This window comes from Syngnathus typhle, linkage group LG2 (genome assembly GCF_033458585.1).
Source record: "Syngnathus typhle isolate RoL2023-S1 ecotype Sweden linkage group LG2, RoL_Styp_1.0, whole genome shotgun sequence".
In the NCBI taxonomy this organism is placed as follows: Eukaryota; Metazoa; Chordata; class Actinopteri; order Syngnathiformes; family Syngnathidae; genus Syngnathus; species Syngnathus typhle.
In genome coordinates, this window is record NC_083739.1 from 17,828,529 (window position 1) to 17,849,622 (window position 21,094).

Below are 21,094 nucleotides of genomic sequence, written 5' to 3' on the forward strand. Positions count from 1 at the left end.
TGTGTTCACAGTTGCCCTTTTATTTCATGCACTACCAGATTGGCTTGTTTCTTACCGAGAACTACATTGCCAATCCAGGGTACAAAAAAATCAATACAACATAAAGTAATTTCTTGCTAATGGCACTTTAGTTGTTTTGACATGTTCATATCACTGACTGCTAAAATACTCAAAATAAAGCAGGCTAGACTCCCCCCATCAATAAATAATCACAAAATTAATTTTCTTCATAATTGTCTTTGTCAATACAAGAAAAAAAAAGTTAATTTTACTAACAATGATTTTTAAATTCACATTGCTCCTCATTAAGTTTGCCATGTTTTGCCTTTGCTCAAGTTCTATAAAATGCCTTGTAGGTTCTGGCCACACTGAAAGGCTCCTGCATCGTTCATAAAATGTGTCATTTTAGTGAGACAATGGAGTTAAAAGCATGAGTCGTTCATTGGTCTTTCTTTCTGTCCCACCTAGCCGTTGCAGATTGACGATAATTTCTGCGGCCATGACTTCAACCAGCCTCTAGGGGGGACCACCACCATCGAGGGCGTTCCACTGTACGTGGATAAGGATGATGGCATGACTTCAGTGGCAGCCTACGACTACCGTGGACACACCGTCGCGTTCATGGGCACTCGTAGCGGGCGTATAAAAAAGGTAAGCCCAGTAGGTAGGATACAGTACATGTCATCATTTCCCCCCAAAAAAACTTTGGGTTAGTACCCAAAATGTGATCCAAGTAAGTTTATATTGGATTCTTGACTGTCGTATGCATGACACTATTTTTATAATAATAATGTTACATGCTGGAGATGCACCAAATTGGTTATTACCATTTTGGCACAGTGTGTGGAACAAGCGATAAGAAGTTTTGTGTGAAGTAACATTATGTTGGGAAAAGTGTGGCATGTTGCCAGGTGAGAATGTAAGCACTTTTTGGTATTTTTGTAAGAGTGTTATCATGAAGAGTTTTTGGAGCACTGCAGGTAAGTAGACCTATTTAATGTGTTTGTGCATGTGTGCGATTTGTGCCTCTAAATCTCTCCTCGGTCCCAGGCAAGCAATGACTTTTCATAATAATGCGCACAGTGTGGTACCTTAAAGTTTGTGTAAATCTTGTTCACATAGCTTTATTGAGTAGATGTCACGTTGTGAGTGCCAATCAGCATTTTATTTTTTCATCTTATATCCAGCTGAGCTGCCGCTGTAATGTCACATTCCTTGGCAGGGCTCATCTATTTTGGTGTCAAGACTGGAAAATTTGTGGGTTAAAATTCCAAAATGTAGCTGCTGTTATTTGTGAATATGCATTCTACTGAAAATCTTGAAGGAATTATATGAAAAGTTAAGTCAAGTGCTTTGTGTACAGCTGGGCTGTTTTTGAGAGTGATTCACACCCTTCGCTTGCTGCAATGCGCTGGACGAATAATTGCTAGTCATGCCACAAAAATTGCTATGTTGAAAACGTTTGTCCATAAGAGCGTCAACATCTCTCTATAAGTGCAGGTGTGAAACCTATTGATGGTAAAGTCACTAGGTTCCCAGAATGCACTTGGCTTGTAATCCTTGTGAAGGAACACATTCTAAAAAATGTGGCACTTCCCATCTAGCAGTTGGACATGTGTCATATTTAACTTTCACTTTTGTTTTTGAACTGTTTTTATTTTTTTATTTGTAAATAAACCATGTGATAAGCGTGTGTGAAAATCCTGACATCCAGGTTAATTCCTACTAAGCATGATACTTAACAGAAATTGCATCAATTGGTGCGATGACCTGGTCTCATTACTGTCTGGCTGGTTGTTTGTCTATGACTACCCTGCCTTCTGCTCGAAATCAAAACAGGATGTAAATAATGAAATCAGGAGTGTAAAGATCTGCAAAATAACCTGCACTTTTCACAAAATCTTGCTAATCTAATGACACACATGGTTCATAATTTAATAAATCTAACCGTCAGTGCCTCAACAGCCATGAACCTAACCAAACGTCACCGGACATAACAGAGAAAACTAAGTAGACCAAAATATGCCAATTTACTGCTTGTTACATGTTATTGTTTTAATTTGTTATTCAGAGACACCTGACAATTTAGTGGTTTGGTTGGTTAACAATTAGCCCTCTGTGAACTACGGCCTAACTTATTAGCATTTTTATCAGCATTGAACACTGAATTGCCCCCCTCGTCGCACACGCACGCACACACGCACGCACACACAGGCGCACACACGCACACACACACACACACACACAAACACTAACACAAACATGCCTCCTTACAGTGTTTCCTGTCTCTCTGGGTTTTGCTAAGTCGACTGAAACCTTGCCCACGAGTCCTTGTGCTTGACCCTTTGGTATGCGTCTTTGTGTCTCTGTCTACGCACATAAACACACATTAACACACATAGATAGCCACACAGACACACACACAGACGTGTGTATATGTATATATATATATTACAATAATATATATTGTATATATACAATAGTAATATTGTAATATTACAATAGTAATATTGTAATAATATTACAATAGTAATATTGTAATAATATTACAATAGTAATATATACGGAAGTATATATATATATATATATATACACGTCTGTGTGTGTGTCTGTGCATGTGTGTCTATCTTATCTATCTATCTATACACATATGTATATATGTGCGTGTGTTTTTGTATGCAGACAGATGATCTATGTGTCTCTGAAGAGTGAGAGGGGCCAATAGCATGATATCCCATTCATTGGAATCCTATTTCCTCTCATTTGCTGCACGTCTTTGCTTGGTGCTAGAGGGATGCAGGATGTGGTTGCTGCCAATGTTTTGACGCACATCAATGCAACTGGATGCGCTCACGTGCTGTCATCTATAAAAGAGAACAGAGCTGGCAAGATGGGACACCAACTACAACAATTCAACCAATATAAGATCACTAAGCATAACAAAAGATAAGGAAAAAATAGTCCTTACGTATGAGAAATTAATAACTTTGACTTAATTTCGAAGAAAATAAGTGTATTGCCATCAAATGTAGAACTAGGAAATAAAAGTAAGATGCAATATGTGGGAGACTCGCTGGGATCACAAAGGAAGTGAGTTCTGCAAAGGTGAAGACAGATTGCATTGGTTGAGTAGCGTGCATTTTAATTGCCATTCATTGGGGGGTTAACCTGTGCTGCTAGGCTCATATATGCAGCGCTGCGGTGTATCGATGTCTACACGTACACTAGAATTCATGGTGTGACGGACTGTGCATTTGACTCCATTTATTGATCAATCTGTGAATACATAATCACGAGTTGATCTTAAACTAGATAGTACATTAGAGGCAGGAGGTGTCTGCTGCTTAGTGAGGGTGTTTGCGTGTGAGGAAAAGATTCACTGATGCATTAGGGAAATCTCGCAACGATACATTCTACAACTGGTCGAATCAGAATTCCAAGACTTCACAAATTGTATGGATATTATTTGTAAAACAATTATGGGCATTTCGTTTCATGTGCCGCTCACTTTGATACATTTTTCGAACAATTTTTCAACAACATAGCACGTCACTTAGCATAGAAACTAGATTTTGCTAGTGTTCCAATCGTATAAAATTACTCAATTTGTTGACTTCCGAGCCATTTGCCAGAAACATCCTTCGGGGCGAAAAGCCCTCAGATCTTAGTAAAACCCTGAAAATCCTATCATACGCTTCATTTCATCTACTCTTTGGTCTACCTGGGAGAGCAGGACACTCATGGCACATCAAGCAAGATGAAATGGACCACCCACCAACCAACGCAAGTATTTGAGACATTTGGAAAAAAAACAAGGCTGCAAGTAAGAAAGACCAAAACTGATGAACGTGTGCACTTAAGGTGTGTAATGGGTGATGTGAATGGTTTCACACCATTTCATCATTTTCCTGTGAACAGGAACTGAAGTTACTTGGGCTTTTTTTCTTTCTATTTTCGAAGATACGCTGAACGTAATGATTGGCTGGATTACACTGATGGTGAGGTAACCATGGCAATCAGATGATTGACTCCATGCTGGCACTACAATACTCAGCAGCAGGGGGACTATTCAGAGCTCCAGGGCATCAGAGGTGGATGTTCTCCTGTTAGGACCATGACATGTATACCCTTGCTTGACTATTCTGGATCAGGTTAAAACTTTATCAAGTATATTCTCGTCCTTTTGTAATCTTGTTCGTCTTTCCGGGTACAATGTCTTATTCATCATGTCAACATTTTTGCAATATTCCTCTCATCTTCTCAACGTGTCAGTTTCCCATTTCAAATCTTTCTCTTTCTAATCGCCTTTGATAGACTCTGAGCTAGTGGGCACTCGTAGCTATAAAACTGGCTGTCAAAATGATTAAGCCTAATCAGGGAACACGGGATGGGAGGTAATTTAGCATGGGAATGCTAATTAGCACTAGCATTTAGAATGTCAGATGATGATTGAAGCAGTGTAACGGCAGCTCAGTCTGCTTAAATGGCAAAAACGCCAGCCGGGCAAAGATGATTGATCATTCTGAGTTGAAACTCTGCTGTTTTCCATGTTGGTATCTTGAGTGGAAGCGACCCATAGTGTCTCTTCCATGTGCAAACTTGTAATGAGCAGATGTGCGCAACACCTGAGCACACTAATTCTACCTTGATTGAAATAACTGATTAGTGGGATGATGTCCTATTACTTTCATGTTTTCAGTATCCCTGTCTCCGCCATTTTCATCAGTAATCACATGATTGGTAGGTATTCTCTCAAGGATGTCCCCAATAAATGTTTCCATCATGCCATTTAAATACAAGAGTTTATACAAAATGATATGAAGTAGTATTTTTTCTGGCATAAATATTCTTGAGCCCCGATACAGTCATTCCGCTTTCAGAAGCAGGAAACCTCAGGACGGAGGTTAATTGGATGCAGTTACTGTGCCATTGCGGTTGTGGGTTTAACTCCCAAGTGGGCTATCACTTCTTATGTATTACCCCCTGTGTCCTTGAACGAGGCATTATCTCAGATGTCCCAGTGGAAGAATATGGAGCAGTGTTAATGGGGGGTACTGATGTGCATGGAGAACTGGATGGATGTGTTAGGGAACTAATGAATCTTTGATAAGTTGGAAGGCATCCTGGTGTGATGGGAGGCAAAAGGAGTCATCACAGTTTAACCTATCCGATGTTAGGTGGTGGTAATTCACATGATACACATGAGATTTTCCACAGCCTTCTTCACACTATTCGTTTACTGTTTCATCGTGAGTCCCAAATCAACATACACATTTATTTGCTTTTGTCAATGTTATGTATTGACTTGGAAGTGTTGTTTCTCGTTTGCATATTGCATTGTTTGGTATGCTCTACTTTTTGTTGCCCCTCTCCGTGCGGTGTGGTGTGATGGGTCAGCGGATGAATATCATTGTGATGAGGCTTGTTCAGGAAATAAAAACACGCTAACAAAAGTAACGTGAATCTGTGCTCTTTACAAAGGTTATGTAAGAGAATAAACATAACAAAATTGGCGACGAGACTTAAAAAGGACCCTACAAATGCGGAGGTGGACCGGACACAAGTGAATAGTGCTTCATGGACTTGGTTGTGTGGACGTAAGTTTCGTCTGCTCGCCCCGAATTCTGCTCTGATCAAGCAAGCCGGAGGTGAGGACGGGTGTCGCTCAGGACCAAGGTAAAAGTGAACGGACGCCAAGAAAAGTGAAAAAAAAAATAATAAAATGTCCGGAATCTTGGGAAATATGGACATATTTGACAGTTCGGTAGAAGACTGGACAACTTATGTGGAAAGAGTTGAGCAGTACTGCCTAGCTAATGAGATACAGGACGAAAGAAAAGTAGCTGTCCTACTCAGTGTCATGGGCGCCAAAATGTATAACTTACTCCGCAGCCTGGTCGCCCCAGCTAAACCGGCAGACAAAACATTTGATGAAATAATGCAGATAATGAAAAGTCATCTAAACCCAGCTCCATTGGTGATTGCTGAGCGCTTTAGATTTCACAAGAGAAACCAGTCAAGGACGGAGACGGTGTCAGAGTACATCGCAGAACTGAGGAAACTGGCCGAACACTGTCAGTTCAGAGACGGACTTTCAGATGCTCTGAGGGACAGGTTCGTGTGCGGGCTGCACAACGAGAGCATTCAGAAACGGCTTTTGACGGAGGACAAACTCACCTTGCAACGAGCAGTGGAAATAGCTGTTTCAGCGGAGACAGCAGCAAGGGATGCGACGGAGCTTCAAGGTAAAAACGCAGCCACAAGCTCTGTGTTTAAACTGCACACCAAACGGCATAATACCAAAGCAAAGCCCTGTTTCAGATGCGGTAAACAGTCACATGACCCCGCAGAGTGTTGGTTTAAGGATAAAGACTGCCGACAATGTGATAGAAGAGGGCACATACAGAAGATGTGTAAATCAAAGTACAGTAATGCAAAAGATAAACACAATATAAGAAAAGGACAAAAATTGCACAAAGTAGCACAGACAGATTCTGACAGTTCAAGTGAGGAAGAATTGGCTTGTTTAGGGCTGTGTGCTACAGAAGAGAATGACGGTGATGTGATTTGGCTGACACCAAAAATTAATGGAGTGCCATTAAAAATGGAACTGGACACAGGGTCAGCACTGTCGATCATATCATTCAACGACTACAAGAAAATGTTCCCAGACACTAAACTGTCACGCACCAGTGTAAAACTGAAGACATACACAGGAGAAAAGGTTGCACCACTGGGAAAACTCAAAGTGAAAGTGAAATACAGAAACCAAAAGTGCAATCTTGAGCTGTTCGTCCTTAAAGAGGGAGGTGTACCACTATTTGGTCGTAGATGGCTACGACAAATCAAGCTTAACTGGCATGAAATAAAGTCCATGCACATAGCCTCCAAACAGCTCACAGACATGAAGTTAACTGAGATACTGGATAAACATGCACATGTGTTCAGCGAAGGCATAGGAACAATGAAACACATCAAAGCACGTCTCGAGCTGGAAGAAGGTGCAAAAGCAAAGTTTCATAAAGCACGCCCTGTTCCATATGCGCTACGCCCAAAAGTTGAAGCTGAGCTGCAAAATCTCATGGATCAAGGAATAGTATCCAAAGTGGACTGGTCTGAGTGGGCTACACCAATCGTACCTGTTGCCAAGAAATCTTCAGACAAAGTGCGCATTTGTGGTGATTTCAAAGTAACTGTTAACCCTGTCATGCATGCAGACCAGTATCCACTCCCTCGCATCGATGACATTTTTGCATCTCTAGCAAATGGTGAGCACTTCACAAAGATTGACCTCGCACAAGCATATCTACAGATGGAAATGGATGAAAGTTCACGCAAGTACCTCACCATAAATACTCACAAAGGACTATACCAATACAACCGGCTTGTATTTGGTATTACAAGTGCCCCTGCGATATGGCAACGTGCAATGGACCAAGTGCTACAAGGAATCCCAGGTACTCAATGTTACTTGGATGATATTATTGTTACTGGTTGGGACAAAGAGTCACACTTGCAAAACTTGAATGCAGTTCTAACGAAACTGGAAGAATATGGTCTAAAAGCAAACAAAAAGAAATGTGAGTTTTTCAAGGAGTCCATTGAGTATTGTGGACACAAAATAGACAAGCACGGACTTCACAAAACGCAAGACAAAATTGAAGCTGTAGTAAATTCTCCACAACCAGAAAATGTCACCCAGTTACGCTCATTTCTTGGCCTTGTTAACTATTATCACAAGTTTTTGCCAAACCTTTCCTCTGTGCTGCACCCACTGAATGCACTACTGCACCAAAAGGCAAAGTGGGACTGGACTAAAGACTGTGAACAGGCATTTACAAAGGCAAAGGAACTCATTATTTCAGACAAGGTGCTCACACACTTTGATCCAAAGCTTCCCCTATGTCTAGCCTGTGACGCTTCACCTTATGGCATTGGTGCAGTTCTATCTCACAAAATGACTGATGGCTCTGAACGCCCCATTGCCTTTGCATCACGCTCTTTATCACCAGCAGAGCGTAATTATGCACAGATTGACAGAGAAGCTTTAAGCTTAGTGTGGGGTGTTAAGAAGTTTAACCAATACCTGTATGGAAAACACTTCATGCTGATTACAGATCACCAGCCTCTTGTTTCCATTTTCAGTCCAAAGAAAGGTGTTCCTGCTATGGCCGCCGCTCGTTTACAACGTTGGGCTCTCTTTCTTGGAGCACACACCTATACCATAGACTATAAAGGGACGAAACTACACGGAAATGCAGATGGTCTCTCTCGCCTTCCTCAACCACTGACAGAGAAGGCTACTGATCCTGCTTTAAATCTTCACATGCTGCAAATGGAACCACTTCCGGTGACTTGCGCTCAAATAAGCAAAGAAACAAGAAACGACCCTCTGCTATCTCGAGTGTATGACTTAACTGTTAATGGCTGGCCAATGCATGCAGATACTGAACTTAAGGACTATTTCACCAGAAAAGACCAACTTACTGTGTCCCAAGGATGTGTCCTGTGGGGGTCACGCGTTGTTGTACCTCCCAAACTGCGATCCAAAGTTCTAAACTCGCTGCATGATGGGCACATGGGGGTAGTTAAGATGAAGAGTCTTGCTAGAAGTTATGTGTGGTGGCCTGGCCTTGACAACCAAATTGAAACTCTGGTCAAAACATGCAGAGGATGTCACCAGACTCAGCGCTCACCTCAGATTGCCCCTGTCCACACTTGGGAATGGCCTGTTGCCCCATGGCAACGCATTCACATTGACTATGCTGGACCTTTCATGGATCACATGTTCCTTATTGTGGTCGACGCTCATTCAAAATGGCCCGAGGTTTTCACTGTAAAAAAAGCAACTACAACTGTAACAGTGAACCAGTTACAGATGCTTTTTGCACGTACAGGATACCCTCTTCAGCTTGTAAGTGACAATGGTACCCAGTTTACTAGTGAGGAGTTTCAGATCTTCCTGAAAAGCAACGGAATAAAACACCTTACTTCTGCTCCTCACCACCCTGCGACGAATGGACTTGCTGAACGTTTTGTACAAACTTTCAAACAGTCGATGAAAGCCAGTAGGAGGGAGGAAGTTCCACTACAGCAGAAAATCGCCAACTTTCTGCTAGCCTACAGAAACACTCCACATACTACTACTGGACAGTCACCTGCAATGTTGTTCATGGGAAGAAACCTAAGATCTCGTTTAGATCTCCTGAAACCTGACATCCGAGAACATGTTTCAAACAGACAATGTTCACCAACTCAGTTACAAAGGAAACTAAGATCATTTGACATCGGACAAAAAGTATTGGCAAGAGACTATCGTAACCAAGGCGACAAGTGGCAACATGCGGAAATTTTGACACAAACTGGACCACTCTCATATACAGTGAGTGTTGAGCCTAATGTCGTCTGGCGCAGACATGTTGATCAACTTTTGGACGCATCACCTGGAAATGCCGCTACTCAAACTACCACACCTACTGTCCCACAAAACCCTAAGGACAGTACTCCAGCCTCTGACATCACACCTGAGGAAAACATGTCCACACCGGAGATAATGGACATACACAAACCAATGACAAACCTACCTGATCCTCCTGGACGCAGATATCCTGAGAGGGTTCGCAAACCACCAGACAGACTTGATTTATAAATGTTGAAAGGAAACAAATGTTCTTTAAAAGAAAAAAAAAAAAAAGTTGTTAATATTTGATGTTGAAAATTGTTGTGAATTTTGAAATGCCTCTAAAAAGAAAAGTATACACTTAATAGCACATAGAAACATAGTACTTATATTTTTTTTATTTGATGATTATTGGTGCATCAAAGCTGGAAGAGAGGAATTGTTATGTATTGACTTGGAAGTGTTGTTTCTCGTTTGCATATTGCATTGTTTGGTATGCTCTACTTTTTGTTGCCCCTCTCCGTGCGGTGTGGTGTGATGGGTCAGCGGATGAATATCATTGTGATGAGGCTTGTTCAGGAAATAAAAACACGCTAACAAAAGTAACGTGAATCTGTGCTCTTTACAAAGGTTATGTAAGAGAATAAACATAACAGTCAATTAACCAAAGAAGTCGTGCAGGGTGCCATATTTGATTGAATAGTTAAGTAATCATAATTTATAAATGACATTTCTCTTTCAAATAAACTTAGCAAGAGAAACAAAAGAAATACTGCTGCTCTTTTAATTTCATATCATGAGGATATATTATTTACATTATGCATACAAAAATTTGCAAGATGTGTAATGGTTGTGGTTTTCCACACCCCTGCTGTTCTTTTTAAGCAACTCATATCAACTTCATCATCGTTACTGCAACCAAACAACCATTTGAGACCATGAGCCAAAACAACCTGTATAAGAACAAAACAATATTGTTAGTAACCCGTCCGAATAACTGAAGGAAAACTTCACTGGGGCATTGTCAGGAAGAGCTTTGTTTCATTGTGCATTGAATCACCCTCAATCACAGATTTCTGTTTTGTGGGCCCGGTCTTTCTAAAATGATACATGTTTAAAAGTGTTTGTATCATGAAGGAGTAGAAAATTAAAATACCTTCTGGTGGTTTAAACCATCAGCCACATTGACAAACTGGAATTGTTTCTGAGGCAGTGCGTGTGTGCGCGCGTCTGTGTGTGCATGTGTGTGCGTGTGTGTGCGTGTTGCTTAAATAGTACTGAGAGGTCTTGTGGGATTAACTCACATGACTCTAACTAGCATTAAAGATTAGATTACTGTCAAAACAAACTCGCTCTGTCCCTTGGGCTTTTTATCAGTTAACAGTTAATTCTTTCCCATTATTGTCCTGGATGCGCTATCATATTTTTATTGGGTTTTGGAGCCCAACTTTACTGTTCTTTATATTAGTTCAAAAAGTTAATTTTGTTTGTATGGAATCTCATTGAACCAATGGGAGCAGATGTGTGCAGCATAGATGTGTGTTTTTAAAATCCACACGTGGATTGACAGGCTCGGTTTACAAATAAACATGGTGCCAATATAGGTTTTGGTGTGTCTTATTTTGATTGCTGCAGAGGGGAAAAGAAAGGGGCAGCTGCAGTCTAAAGCCTTCCTCAACTGTTCCTCGAGACTGCCCCATCTGTCTCCCCATTTATTCCTACACATACACATGGTCCGTCTGTTAAACACACATGGGGTGCTTCAGTCTTTTAGAACAAGTGCGTGGTGTCATTTATTTCTCATCAAGGCTACAGCCTTCACACAATAGTAATAATTATACATGATAAAAATGTTAAAGGCAGAGAAACTATATTAAGTTTATGTCAAGGTGTTTGTCAGGCAGATAGAGTCAATTGATTCTACAACTTTGCATTTGCGTTGTCATGTTAATGACACAAAGACACTGGTAATAATGAATGTTCATTCAGATATAATAAAATATACAAAGGGTCAGTGGAATGCCCTTGGTTATGTTTATACGTAGTATTGATTGGTTCATCCCCAGAAGAGATCTACTATGGACACTAGCGATTGTGATTGCACCAAAGAAGATCTAATGTCTTGAGTGGCCTCTGCAATCAAGGACAACAACACTCAGCGGCACTGTATTGCACAGGCTTCCTCTTTCACACACATTTAGTTGTTGGTGTAAAATTGTGGTCTGCAGGATCTAGCATTTAAAAGAGAACATGACCATGACCCATCTTGACGTGCTTCAATTCAGGTGATGAAAAATGAAAAGAGAACTACAAGATGAGGGGCACCCCAAAGATTAATTATGATCTCTTCCCGGACAATAATTAACCTGCCGTTTGTTTGGATTTGGATATATTTTTCCCAACAACAAAAAAACATTCAAGGATCAAAAGTTTGTATCACAAAACCTTTAATAACTTTACAACTGTATTTCAATTTTCAACTTCAAAGCATTTGAATATTCGTATCCATAATATGACTGTAAAAATATGTTAAGCATGGTAACTGGTAAATTGAAATAAGACAGTCACACTTTAACTACAGTTATGTAAAGGCAACAGATACACGTCAGACATTCTTTTTTTCTAGCATTTTAATGTCAAGTGTAAATGGGATGTCAACCACTGTTAATACTAGGTGAGCGTTAAACAATAGTACACTTTAGGGGTCACCAAACCTTTAGAAATTTAATATCTAAATATCTATGAATCAGGCCTATGTTACTTAGGTCCTATGTTAAGGAACCTTGCTTTCCATTGCATGGTGCCTTTATGCTGTTTATTCCTTTTTGTTTCTTCTCCTCTTTTCCTCCTTCACCTTTCTCTTCACCTCTGCTATTCTCACCCCTCATTTTCCTTCCCTTCTTTTGCTGTCCCCAAATCGCAGTATCGCACAAACATCAGTCTTTGTCTCTTCAGGCTGTAACTGTCACATCGTCCTTGATATTAGGTGTTCCACGTCTACTAATTTTGTTTACTTACTCCTTTGACATCTTGTCGCTTTTAAACTATTCAACTCCTTATTTCCTCAGGGTCTGCTTTCCCCCAACTTTAACTGATTGGGAACACCAGAAAAATCCTGATTATTGTTTGAGAAATTGCTCGACTGCATGCCTGGCGGGCAGCTAGCTATCACAGTAAAAAGTCTGACGTTTTGAAAGTGACTTTTTCAGTACTACAACAAACACAACAACTCTATACACACACACCCTCACACACACACACTCTCACACACACTCACAAACACACACACGCACACACACACACACACACACACGGGCACACAAACTACATGAAGACAGACGTACAAGTGAATACAATGAATGGGGCCAAGCACCCTACTGCAGCTGGCACATCTGTTGTATGTGAAAGACTTAACTCCCCGAGCCTTATATCAAAGCTTTAGTTAAGGACAGGCTCCATTCTCAGGCTTGCACACATATGAGCATGGTTTTAAACATGAAACTCATGGACAGGCAAATGTGTGTGTTGAGCTAATGTAATTCTAATTGTAACTGACGCATGCTCCCAATTGGCAGGGTGCCTGATCTTTAGAATCACACAAGGGGGAGAATTTAAGACATTAGGGAGAAACGGGCATACCAAGGTAGAGCTGAATGACTTGCAGAAGCTTATGATGATGGAACTGTGGAGAGAAAAGAAATATGATGATGGAAGTGTGCAGAAAAAGGAAATGTGAATGTGAGTTACGTGTAGATCTTTGGGAGATGGAGGAGAAAGTGAATAAACTAGTGATGGAGAGAAATTAGTAAATTGAATTAAGCATTGTGCTAATGATTCATAAGGGGGCCCAATTCTATTTTTTAATATGTTGGAATATTATCTGTGAAAATGGCTCAGACGTGTTGGATGTTTTAATTTCTTCTATCATTGGGTCTCAGTTGCTTTTCTGGCCACAATTCTAGCAGGATGGCGAAGAAGTAGGTTCCTTCATTAAGAATGCTGAGCTGTATAAGATGTGCACCATGTGGTGGGATACATTGACCTCACAACTGGAAGAGCCTGTGATGAAAGCCATGAATGTTAACTGATGATGTAAATGGGTCACATGCTAGATACGGTCATGTATGAAAGTAAGGAATTCACAACAAAACGTTTTTGTTTTCAGTTTTTGTCACTTCTGTTCCAATACATTTGCTGTTCGCTGTGATAAGACTACGTATGTTGATTCAGGACAGAGGTGTCAAACAAATTTTTGATGCGGGCCACATCGTCGTTATGGTTTCCCTCATGGAGGCAATAATGACTTCTATGATCGCATACACATAATAAAATTCAATTAAAAAAAGTTCACCAATTTTGTAATTCACTTTGAAAGTGTGGTTTTAACAAAAGCTTATTGCAATATCTCAGTTATTAAAAGGGAAGACAATTTACAGTTTTGGTATTTTAACAAGAACAATTAAGTTGACAAATTTGTTGCTTTTGCGGGCCACATAAAATAATGTGGCGGGCCGGATCTGTCCCCCGGCCTTGACTTTGTCACCTGTGATTTAGGAGAAGCCTTTGATTGATAACCCATTTAAAACAGATTTACTCATTTTTTTTACTGGGTTGATTTGCTAAATTCATAGTTGTTGTCATAATTGTAAGGAGATAAATGAGGTTCAGTTGACCTTTATTTGTCAACAAACAATTTTTGCTAATATACAGCGTTTATGCACAGAAAATTGAGACATGACTTCGGAAAAATACTACTAATAATGAGTTATAATGAGAAGTCTTTAATTAATGCCCAACAAAGGCCAATTCTTGCAGACAGTCGTAATCCTGATCACCTTCTTTGCCAAGCAGGAGTTATTCAGCTGCGAAAGTGAACATGATCTTAATGGCAAGAAACTAAAGGGCTAATTGCACTGCAGAGGGCAGGTGGGCTGACTTCCAATGAGCCCAGCAGAGGAGCGCTAACATAAGAGCAGGGCAAACAGAACACCAATATCTAAAGACCACAAAGATGACTTCATAAGTAAAGAACCCAATAAAAATGCATGATGACCATCTTTCCATTCATTCATGGTCAATTTAATGTTGACCCTCTAAAAAATGTTCAAGTCATCATTTTGCTAGGACAAAACACTCTTGGAAAGACTGGGACACCAAAAAAGAATATAAACTTAACAAATGTTATTTTTGCTCAATTGTAAATGAATACGTTTGAACAGTATGAACAGACAGATTCTGTGACTGTGGGGATAGGAGATTAGAGATGTGAGGGCTGTCCACAACCCCCTGCATCGGCCCAAACACCCTATACACGGCCGCCAAGAGTCTAAAATTCTCTCCTTTTCCATCTCCTGCCTTCTCTCCCTTTGTCTGACTCTGCCAGACAGATGACAGAATGTGGAGAGAGGGATTATGGAGGAGAGTGAGAGACAGAAGGACAACAGATTTTTGGACAGCATGCATTTGTACTTGTGCCTACGAGCTGGTGCACTTTAGAACCAAAACTCTGTGGACACCCAAACATAACCGCCCACATTCAGTGTATAAAATTTAATTTTAGACCTGGGGACTTTATTATACACAAGTGAGAGCTGATGAAGTTTGGATCGCAGTCCACATTCCAGTTTTTCCCCAAAGGTTCTGCTTAGGGCTGAGGTCAGCGCTCTTTGCTGCAAGCAAGTACTGCAAGAACCTGATGAATCATTTGTTTTGGGGCTTTGTGCAAAGATCTTAAGAGTACTTTTCAGCGTGTTGTTTATGACTTTGACTTACAATAAGCCTTAATTATGTTCCCATCCAAAGGTGTAGTTGTGAGGAAACACCTTGGCAAACTCATCTGCTTAAGTCAGCGAGTGCGCAGCGACGTGCTTTTTTGGCTGTGCTGGTCATCAACAAATGATTCCCGAGCGCGGCACCGCTGCTGCTCACTGCTCCCCTCTTCCCCAGGGGATGGATCAAAATCACACGGGGCTGGGTGAAATCCAGAGGACAAATTTCACCACACCCAGATGTGTGTGTGACGATCATTGGGACTTTATTATTATTATTTTATTTATCCATCGACTTAAATACCAATGTATCGTATCGACATTTGCACCTTAATGAAGTGAGGGAATTCCTTGTCAAATTTGGTGAAGTGTGCAGTCTCTCAGAGACCCAAGAAGTTTTAATAGTGGCGATGACGATTTATATTTTGAATATGTTTTTTTAATTTGATCTATTCAGCTCAGGGATGGCGTGACAACCAGGCTAAAGCGCTGTCAAGCCTGGCAAGAATCATCTTCAATCATCAATTTTGAAAAACAAATATATATATACTGAATATAATTCTAAATACGGCATGGTGAGGCACTGGTTAGCACATCCACCTCACAGTTCTGAGGGTGCTGGTTCGATTCCACCTTCAGCCCTCCCCATGTTCTCCCCGTGCCTGAGTGGGTTATCTCCGGGTTTTCTCCCACATCCCAAAAACATGCATGGTAGGCCGTTTGAGCACTTCAAATTGCCCGTGAGTGTGAGTACGAATGGTTGTTCCTCTCTGTGTGCCCTGCGATTGGCTGGCAACCACTTCAGGGTGTCCCCTGCCTACTGCCCAATGAGTGCTGGGACAGGCTCCAGCACACCCGCGATCCCCGTGGGGATAAGCGGTACAGAAGATGGATGGATGGATGGATGGATGGATGGATGGATGGATGGATGGATGGATGGATGGATAGATGGATAGATGGATGGATGATTCTGAAGACTGAATGGTGCACCATTACGTTTCCCCCTTGTAGTTGCTAAGTTAATTCTTGGTGTTTGTACATCAACTTACTATATGTTGTTACACTGCAGCACCATTATAATTCCAGTTCGCTTAAGGGGAACACATTTTATGCCAAAGCGCAAATTGGCCGGCAAATCACGGAGTGGAGGAAATGTGACTTCGACTACTTGGCATCAAGCTCTATTAAAGCCCGTAGGGGACAGCAGTGGGTTTGTATGTATAGCTCCCCCGTCTGATTGTTTATTCGGATTGAATCTGCAATTTGCTGTGTCGCTCCCAGGTCGGTCATCATGAGTTGTTTGGCTCTGCAAAGAATGGAAAAAAAAAAACGTTATATTTTTTTACATTGTCAGTTAGCCTTAGGGAAAAAAACTTTGACTCTGCGTTGAAAAGGGAAAACAAAATCATTTCTCCATTCTTAAGCTCCCGTAGAGCTGGGAAAAACGAGGTCAAAGGGCAACAAAGAGGAAGTTTAATAAAGCAAGAAAGGGAGGGAAGAGGGGTCGAGTTTGATTGATTGCTTCCTGTCTTTTCCTTCCTTGCCAACTCTCTCCATTCACTCATAACAGACTGCACCGCTCATTTAACTTGTATTTTTGGCTTATTTATTACAAGCCATATTGTCACACAGCAAATAAAAAGCAATTGCAACATTTGTCATTCATCACGTTCTAGATGTGGATTTCAGGTTGATTGCCATACAAAGAGTCGGGCAAATATTCTTTCATGTAATTTTTCTTTTTTCTTTAGTCAGACTTTATTATGCACCGTTGCCGAGTGAAATGATGACAGCTTATCGGATTTTGGATCACTGGATAATAAATAACCTTGTTTGATTTCTACACTCATAGTCCTTAAGTTGATTACTGCTCACCAATGGTGGCAAAGCGTCACATTACAGCACATTGCATCGCTCTGCAGTTATTTGTACAGTGATGTCCAAGGGGACAGATACAGAGATGCATTAGCGTGTCACTGTCTCCTACTCTATTTCCGGGGACTCATGAAAACTTTTTGCAGTAATGTGTGAGAAGGTACTTGCTAATGAAAACATAACATTGTGTTTTATTCTTATACTTAATTGATTCAAAAATTCATTTTCCCAGTGCTGTATTTGTTATATTCATTCAATGCCACATCCGCGTGTGTGTGTGTCCACAGTATGTATTGTATGTCATTGTTGCACCGTTCCAGCCAAAGGGGAAGTGGTGACCCGCATGAATAAACGACATCATCCCCACTAAGACCTAAAAACACATTCTGTGTGTTTGCATGGCTGTGATATGCACTATCATTGTTTCTCTGACCACGGTGACACTGACCAGATGCTACGACTATCTGTATGTGTGTGTGTGTGTGTGTGTTTGTGTGTGTGTGTGTGTGTGTGCGTGTGTTAACGTGTGCAGCAAGTATAGTTTATGTATAGTATCAGTGTGTGATTGTACTGCATATATAAGTAAAGAACATAGGGGTGGCAGGCACTTTCTGAACTCCTGACCTTGTGGTGAACTTAGGCCCATTGCCATTCAGCAAGCATCACTGTGAGCCTGCTAGCAATGTTGGCTAATTACAACTGTGATGCTTGTTGCGCCCTGCACCCCCTCCTCCTGCCCTCGATCTCCTCAGAGCCCTTGTGCAAATGCATGAGTGTGCGCCTGATGCCTTTAGCAGGACTCAAAGGAAATAAGGTCTAGACAGACACCATCTCGGATAATCTCATGCACAAACTCTTTCTCAACGGAGAACTAAAACCTTGTCTGGCAAGCACAAGTTTCATGCTCGTCTAACTCCAAAGTTTTCACGTTTCGTTTTTAATCATGCTCGTTCCAGTTCTAGGGAATATGCGTATAATGAGTGTAAATGGTGTCAAGGGGTTGTCCTGTCCGGGAAGAACTTCTTTTGTGTGGCCAATAAATACTGTATGGAAACAATTATTTTAACACATAACATGAAAGAAGAGATTACCATCTACTCTTCTGGTAAGATTTGGAAGATTCTCAGATTTTTATTTAGTTTTTTGTTCATTCATCCAGACAAATAGCAATAAGGCATTACACTCTGTTGTACAGGACATAGTTGAGGTCAGGATCTCCACCTGTGATCTTGTCCAAAATAATACAATGTTGTCATGGTATTTTCTTGTATCGACTGTTTTTTATTTGTCTTTAGCCCCCTGAAGTATAAATATAGCGATAAATGTTTTTTGCGTCATTGCACTGGTGAACTGAGTTCAGTTGATGAATTTTAATTCGCTATGCTGAAAGCACGCTGAGCGCATCAGAAGTATGGTAAACAACCTTGTTGGATGGGGCTGCAAAGCTAACTGTGAAAAAGAAAGCTCCTTGTTGCAGTCCAAATGACCAGCATTAAAATAAATAAATAAATACATTTGGTTCATGTGTTCATCATATTCCCTTATGCTAATATTTTGCAAGAGGTTATGTTTTTTTAAGGACACGTCTCACTGTGTCCTATTCTTAAACCTGGCACAAAAACTGTTCATGCATATTGTTTCATTTTTAATCATACATTTTTTTTGTGTGTCACAACCTTTACTTAGAAGCTACTTATATTACATATGTCCAAAATAGTTTTGTGTTTTGGTATGTTTGATGTATTTGAACCTATCAACCCGTCTGCTAACATGATTAACCCCCAAGCCTTTATACACACACACATGCCTGGCTCCACTGGCTGGGTGTCCCAATTGGAAGGCCCAACAGGAACAGACAACACCAGAACATCTCTGCAGGGTCCCCATGTCAACACTAGCAGATGCAGCATTAATTCAATAAGCCATGCAAAGTCACTAAGCGGAATGGCTGCGAGATGACCAACATAGCAGAGCTGCAGTGACACTTTTTAGGACACTTGAGGCTCTGAATTTTTTGGGGGGGGCAGTAGCCTAAAAAGGGCAGTCATTTTAATAAAAGCAACCAGATACTATGACCAGCATGCGGATTGTTTCGCAGCCCAAACAGTAGTGATGATGTTGCAACATTTTATGCTTGCATTGTCTTCCACAGTGTCTAACTTAAATAGTTTTATGACACTGTGATCTGTGAAATATGATCATGTTGTGAGATTTATGATCGCAAGGGAAGAGCACTTGACAGAAGATCAAAACTTGTTTTTTACGGAAATTAATACTGCTACAGAATTTTCGGGCATTGTTTTATTCAATGAAGAAATAATATTCCAGCAGTCCTTTTCATACAGCACACTTAAACATTAAGAAATAAAACTGCTGCAAATGATGTAACATTATCAACATCAAAATGGCCCCACAGCAAACATAGCCAAACGTAGACATCTCTGTTAGATTTATTTCTACATTGGGCCAATTATTGAACAGACATCTGGACCTTAATTTAACTGACAGGGTGGTGCCACGTTGCGGAATCTATTCGTGCTTACATTGTTTTATTTTACTTATAAAATTAAAATAATAAAAAATAAATTGTCCTGTCTGCCTTATACCAGACGTGCCAGTAAAATATTAATACTAGTAGATTAGAGAGATAAAAGTAGTTACTGAGCTGACACCAAAACATGTCTCCTGTTTCTCCACCAATTCTTACCCGTTATCTTGCCTTCTCTCAAGGGATTCTAAACCGGCTTTAATACTTGCACAGGGAGTATTTGATGACCCGTGACATAGAAACAGGTTGTTCTGTGTTTGTCCAGCTAATCTGTGGAATGGAGACCAATCTAGAAGCAGACTAAACAAAGTGCACAGGCTCTACTCTGCTTCATTTTTAATGTATGAAATGTGCATTGCTGTTTTGTAAAGCTAATGAAAGAACAAGTTCAACTATTCTAGGCTTAGCCATTTTATTTCTATTTTATACTACAACCCATTTTGAAAAGTGCTTTACTTGCTCCAAGTATAAAGAAACAAACAATATACAGCTAATAGAAAAGAAACCCAAACAATGACCTCTTCCTGGATGCCTGCCTAAGCAAAATGCCAGCAAGATAGCTCTCAGTTAAAATGGAGGCAAATTCCCAGGCTCCTTCACCTTTCAATTTCTATTTTGTATGAGATTGTAAAATTCAACCCCTAAACCACCATGATCCAAATAACTTTGTAAAGGATATTGTTTGAACAAAAGCATTCATTTTAGAACAAAAAACACCAGTAACTGCCGGTATCTCTTAAGCATACAGCATACTGTATTTTGTAATCCCCTTTCATCCTTATGGTGCCATTTACATAGAACCAGTAGTGCTGTATACTGAAATTGAGCTGACTTCAGCATATGCTGCCATCTAAGTCCTCTTCTTTACCTCATAACTCACGACACTGACATGGAATGAACCACTGACATTAGATTTAGTAGCTTTACAAATTTAAACAGAATGGTGTCTTTGCCATTAAATTAGCAGGGTGACATTAAAAAACTGGCAAATTGGTATTCCCTCATTAATCAGTGATGATTAATAGTCCAGTGTTAGAAGATTTGATACAATACCTCTCATGTCCGGGTTTCATTAGAGCAACAATTTTAAAATCAACAGACTGCAGCTGCGGCTTCATTTACGTATCAAAATAGTTTCAGATAAAAATGGGGCCTTGTAGAGAGGTGACAAGGAACGTACACTAATTTGAGTGTTGACATGTACCTCAGCTACGTTGTGTTGAATATCCCACAAAACTAATCGAGAACATCAGCAAGGAGAATGTTTTATTTACCCTCTGCTTTATCAATCTTAGGTTAGATGTTCCCTTCAAAAACCCATAGAGCCCTTGCCTTGACATTGAGAAATAATCCTTGAGACTTTATAATGTTCTAAACTTCATAAAATATCACTTCAATCTACTATTAAATATCCCTACAGTTGAGTAGCCGGGTTTGATCACTACTTGGTCAGTAGTTCGCTGCTAGCACAGTGGACAATGAAACGTTGCTGATTATCACCGA

The 21,094-nt window shown here is 40.4% G+C and overlaps 2 protein-coding genes across 3 annotated transcripts in view; both read left to right on the forward strand.

The window, feature by feature from the left end:
* Positions 1-21,094, forward strand: part of LOC133170643 (plexin-A1-like) — a 164,230-nt gene that overhangs the window by 46,002 nt on the left and 97,134 nt on the right. Inside the window, exon 3 of the mRNA XM_061303721.1 lies at positions 469-651. Within this exon, the coding sequence (XP_061159705.1) occupies positions 469-651 (183 nt within the window). The remainder of the gene's footprint in view (positions 1-468; positions 652-21,094) is intronic.
* LOC133170650 (uncharacterized protein K02A2.6-like) lies at positions 5,443-10,006 on the forward strand. Of its 2 annotated transcripts, XM_061303742.1 has the most exons (2): positions 5,443-5,676; positions 5,998-10,006. In XM_061303742.1, the coding sequence occupies exon 2, from the start codon at positions 6,410-6,412 to the stop codon at positions 9,647-9,649; it is 3,240 nt and encodes a 1,079-aa protein (XP_061159726.1). In that variant the 5' UTR covers positions 5,443-5,676; positions 5,998-6,409; the 3' UTR covers positions 9,650-10,006. The 2 variants fall into 2 exon arrangements, with proteins under 2 accessions (XP_061159726.1, XP_061159718.1); XM_061303734.1 differs by lacking the exon at positions 5,443-5,676 and having other exon boundaries at positions 5,688-10,006.

Bases quoted from the DNA above. Each gene is read 5' to 3' on its own strand.
- LOC133170650 (XM_061303734.1), top strand. From the start codon at position 5,723: ATGTCCGGAATCTTGGGAAATATGGACATATTTGACAGTTCGGTAGAA.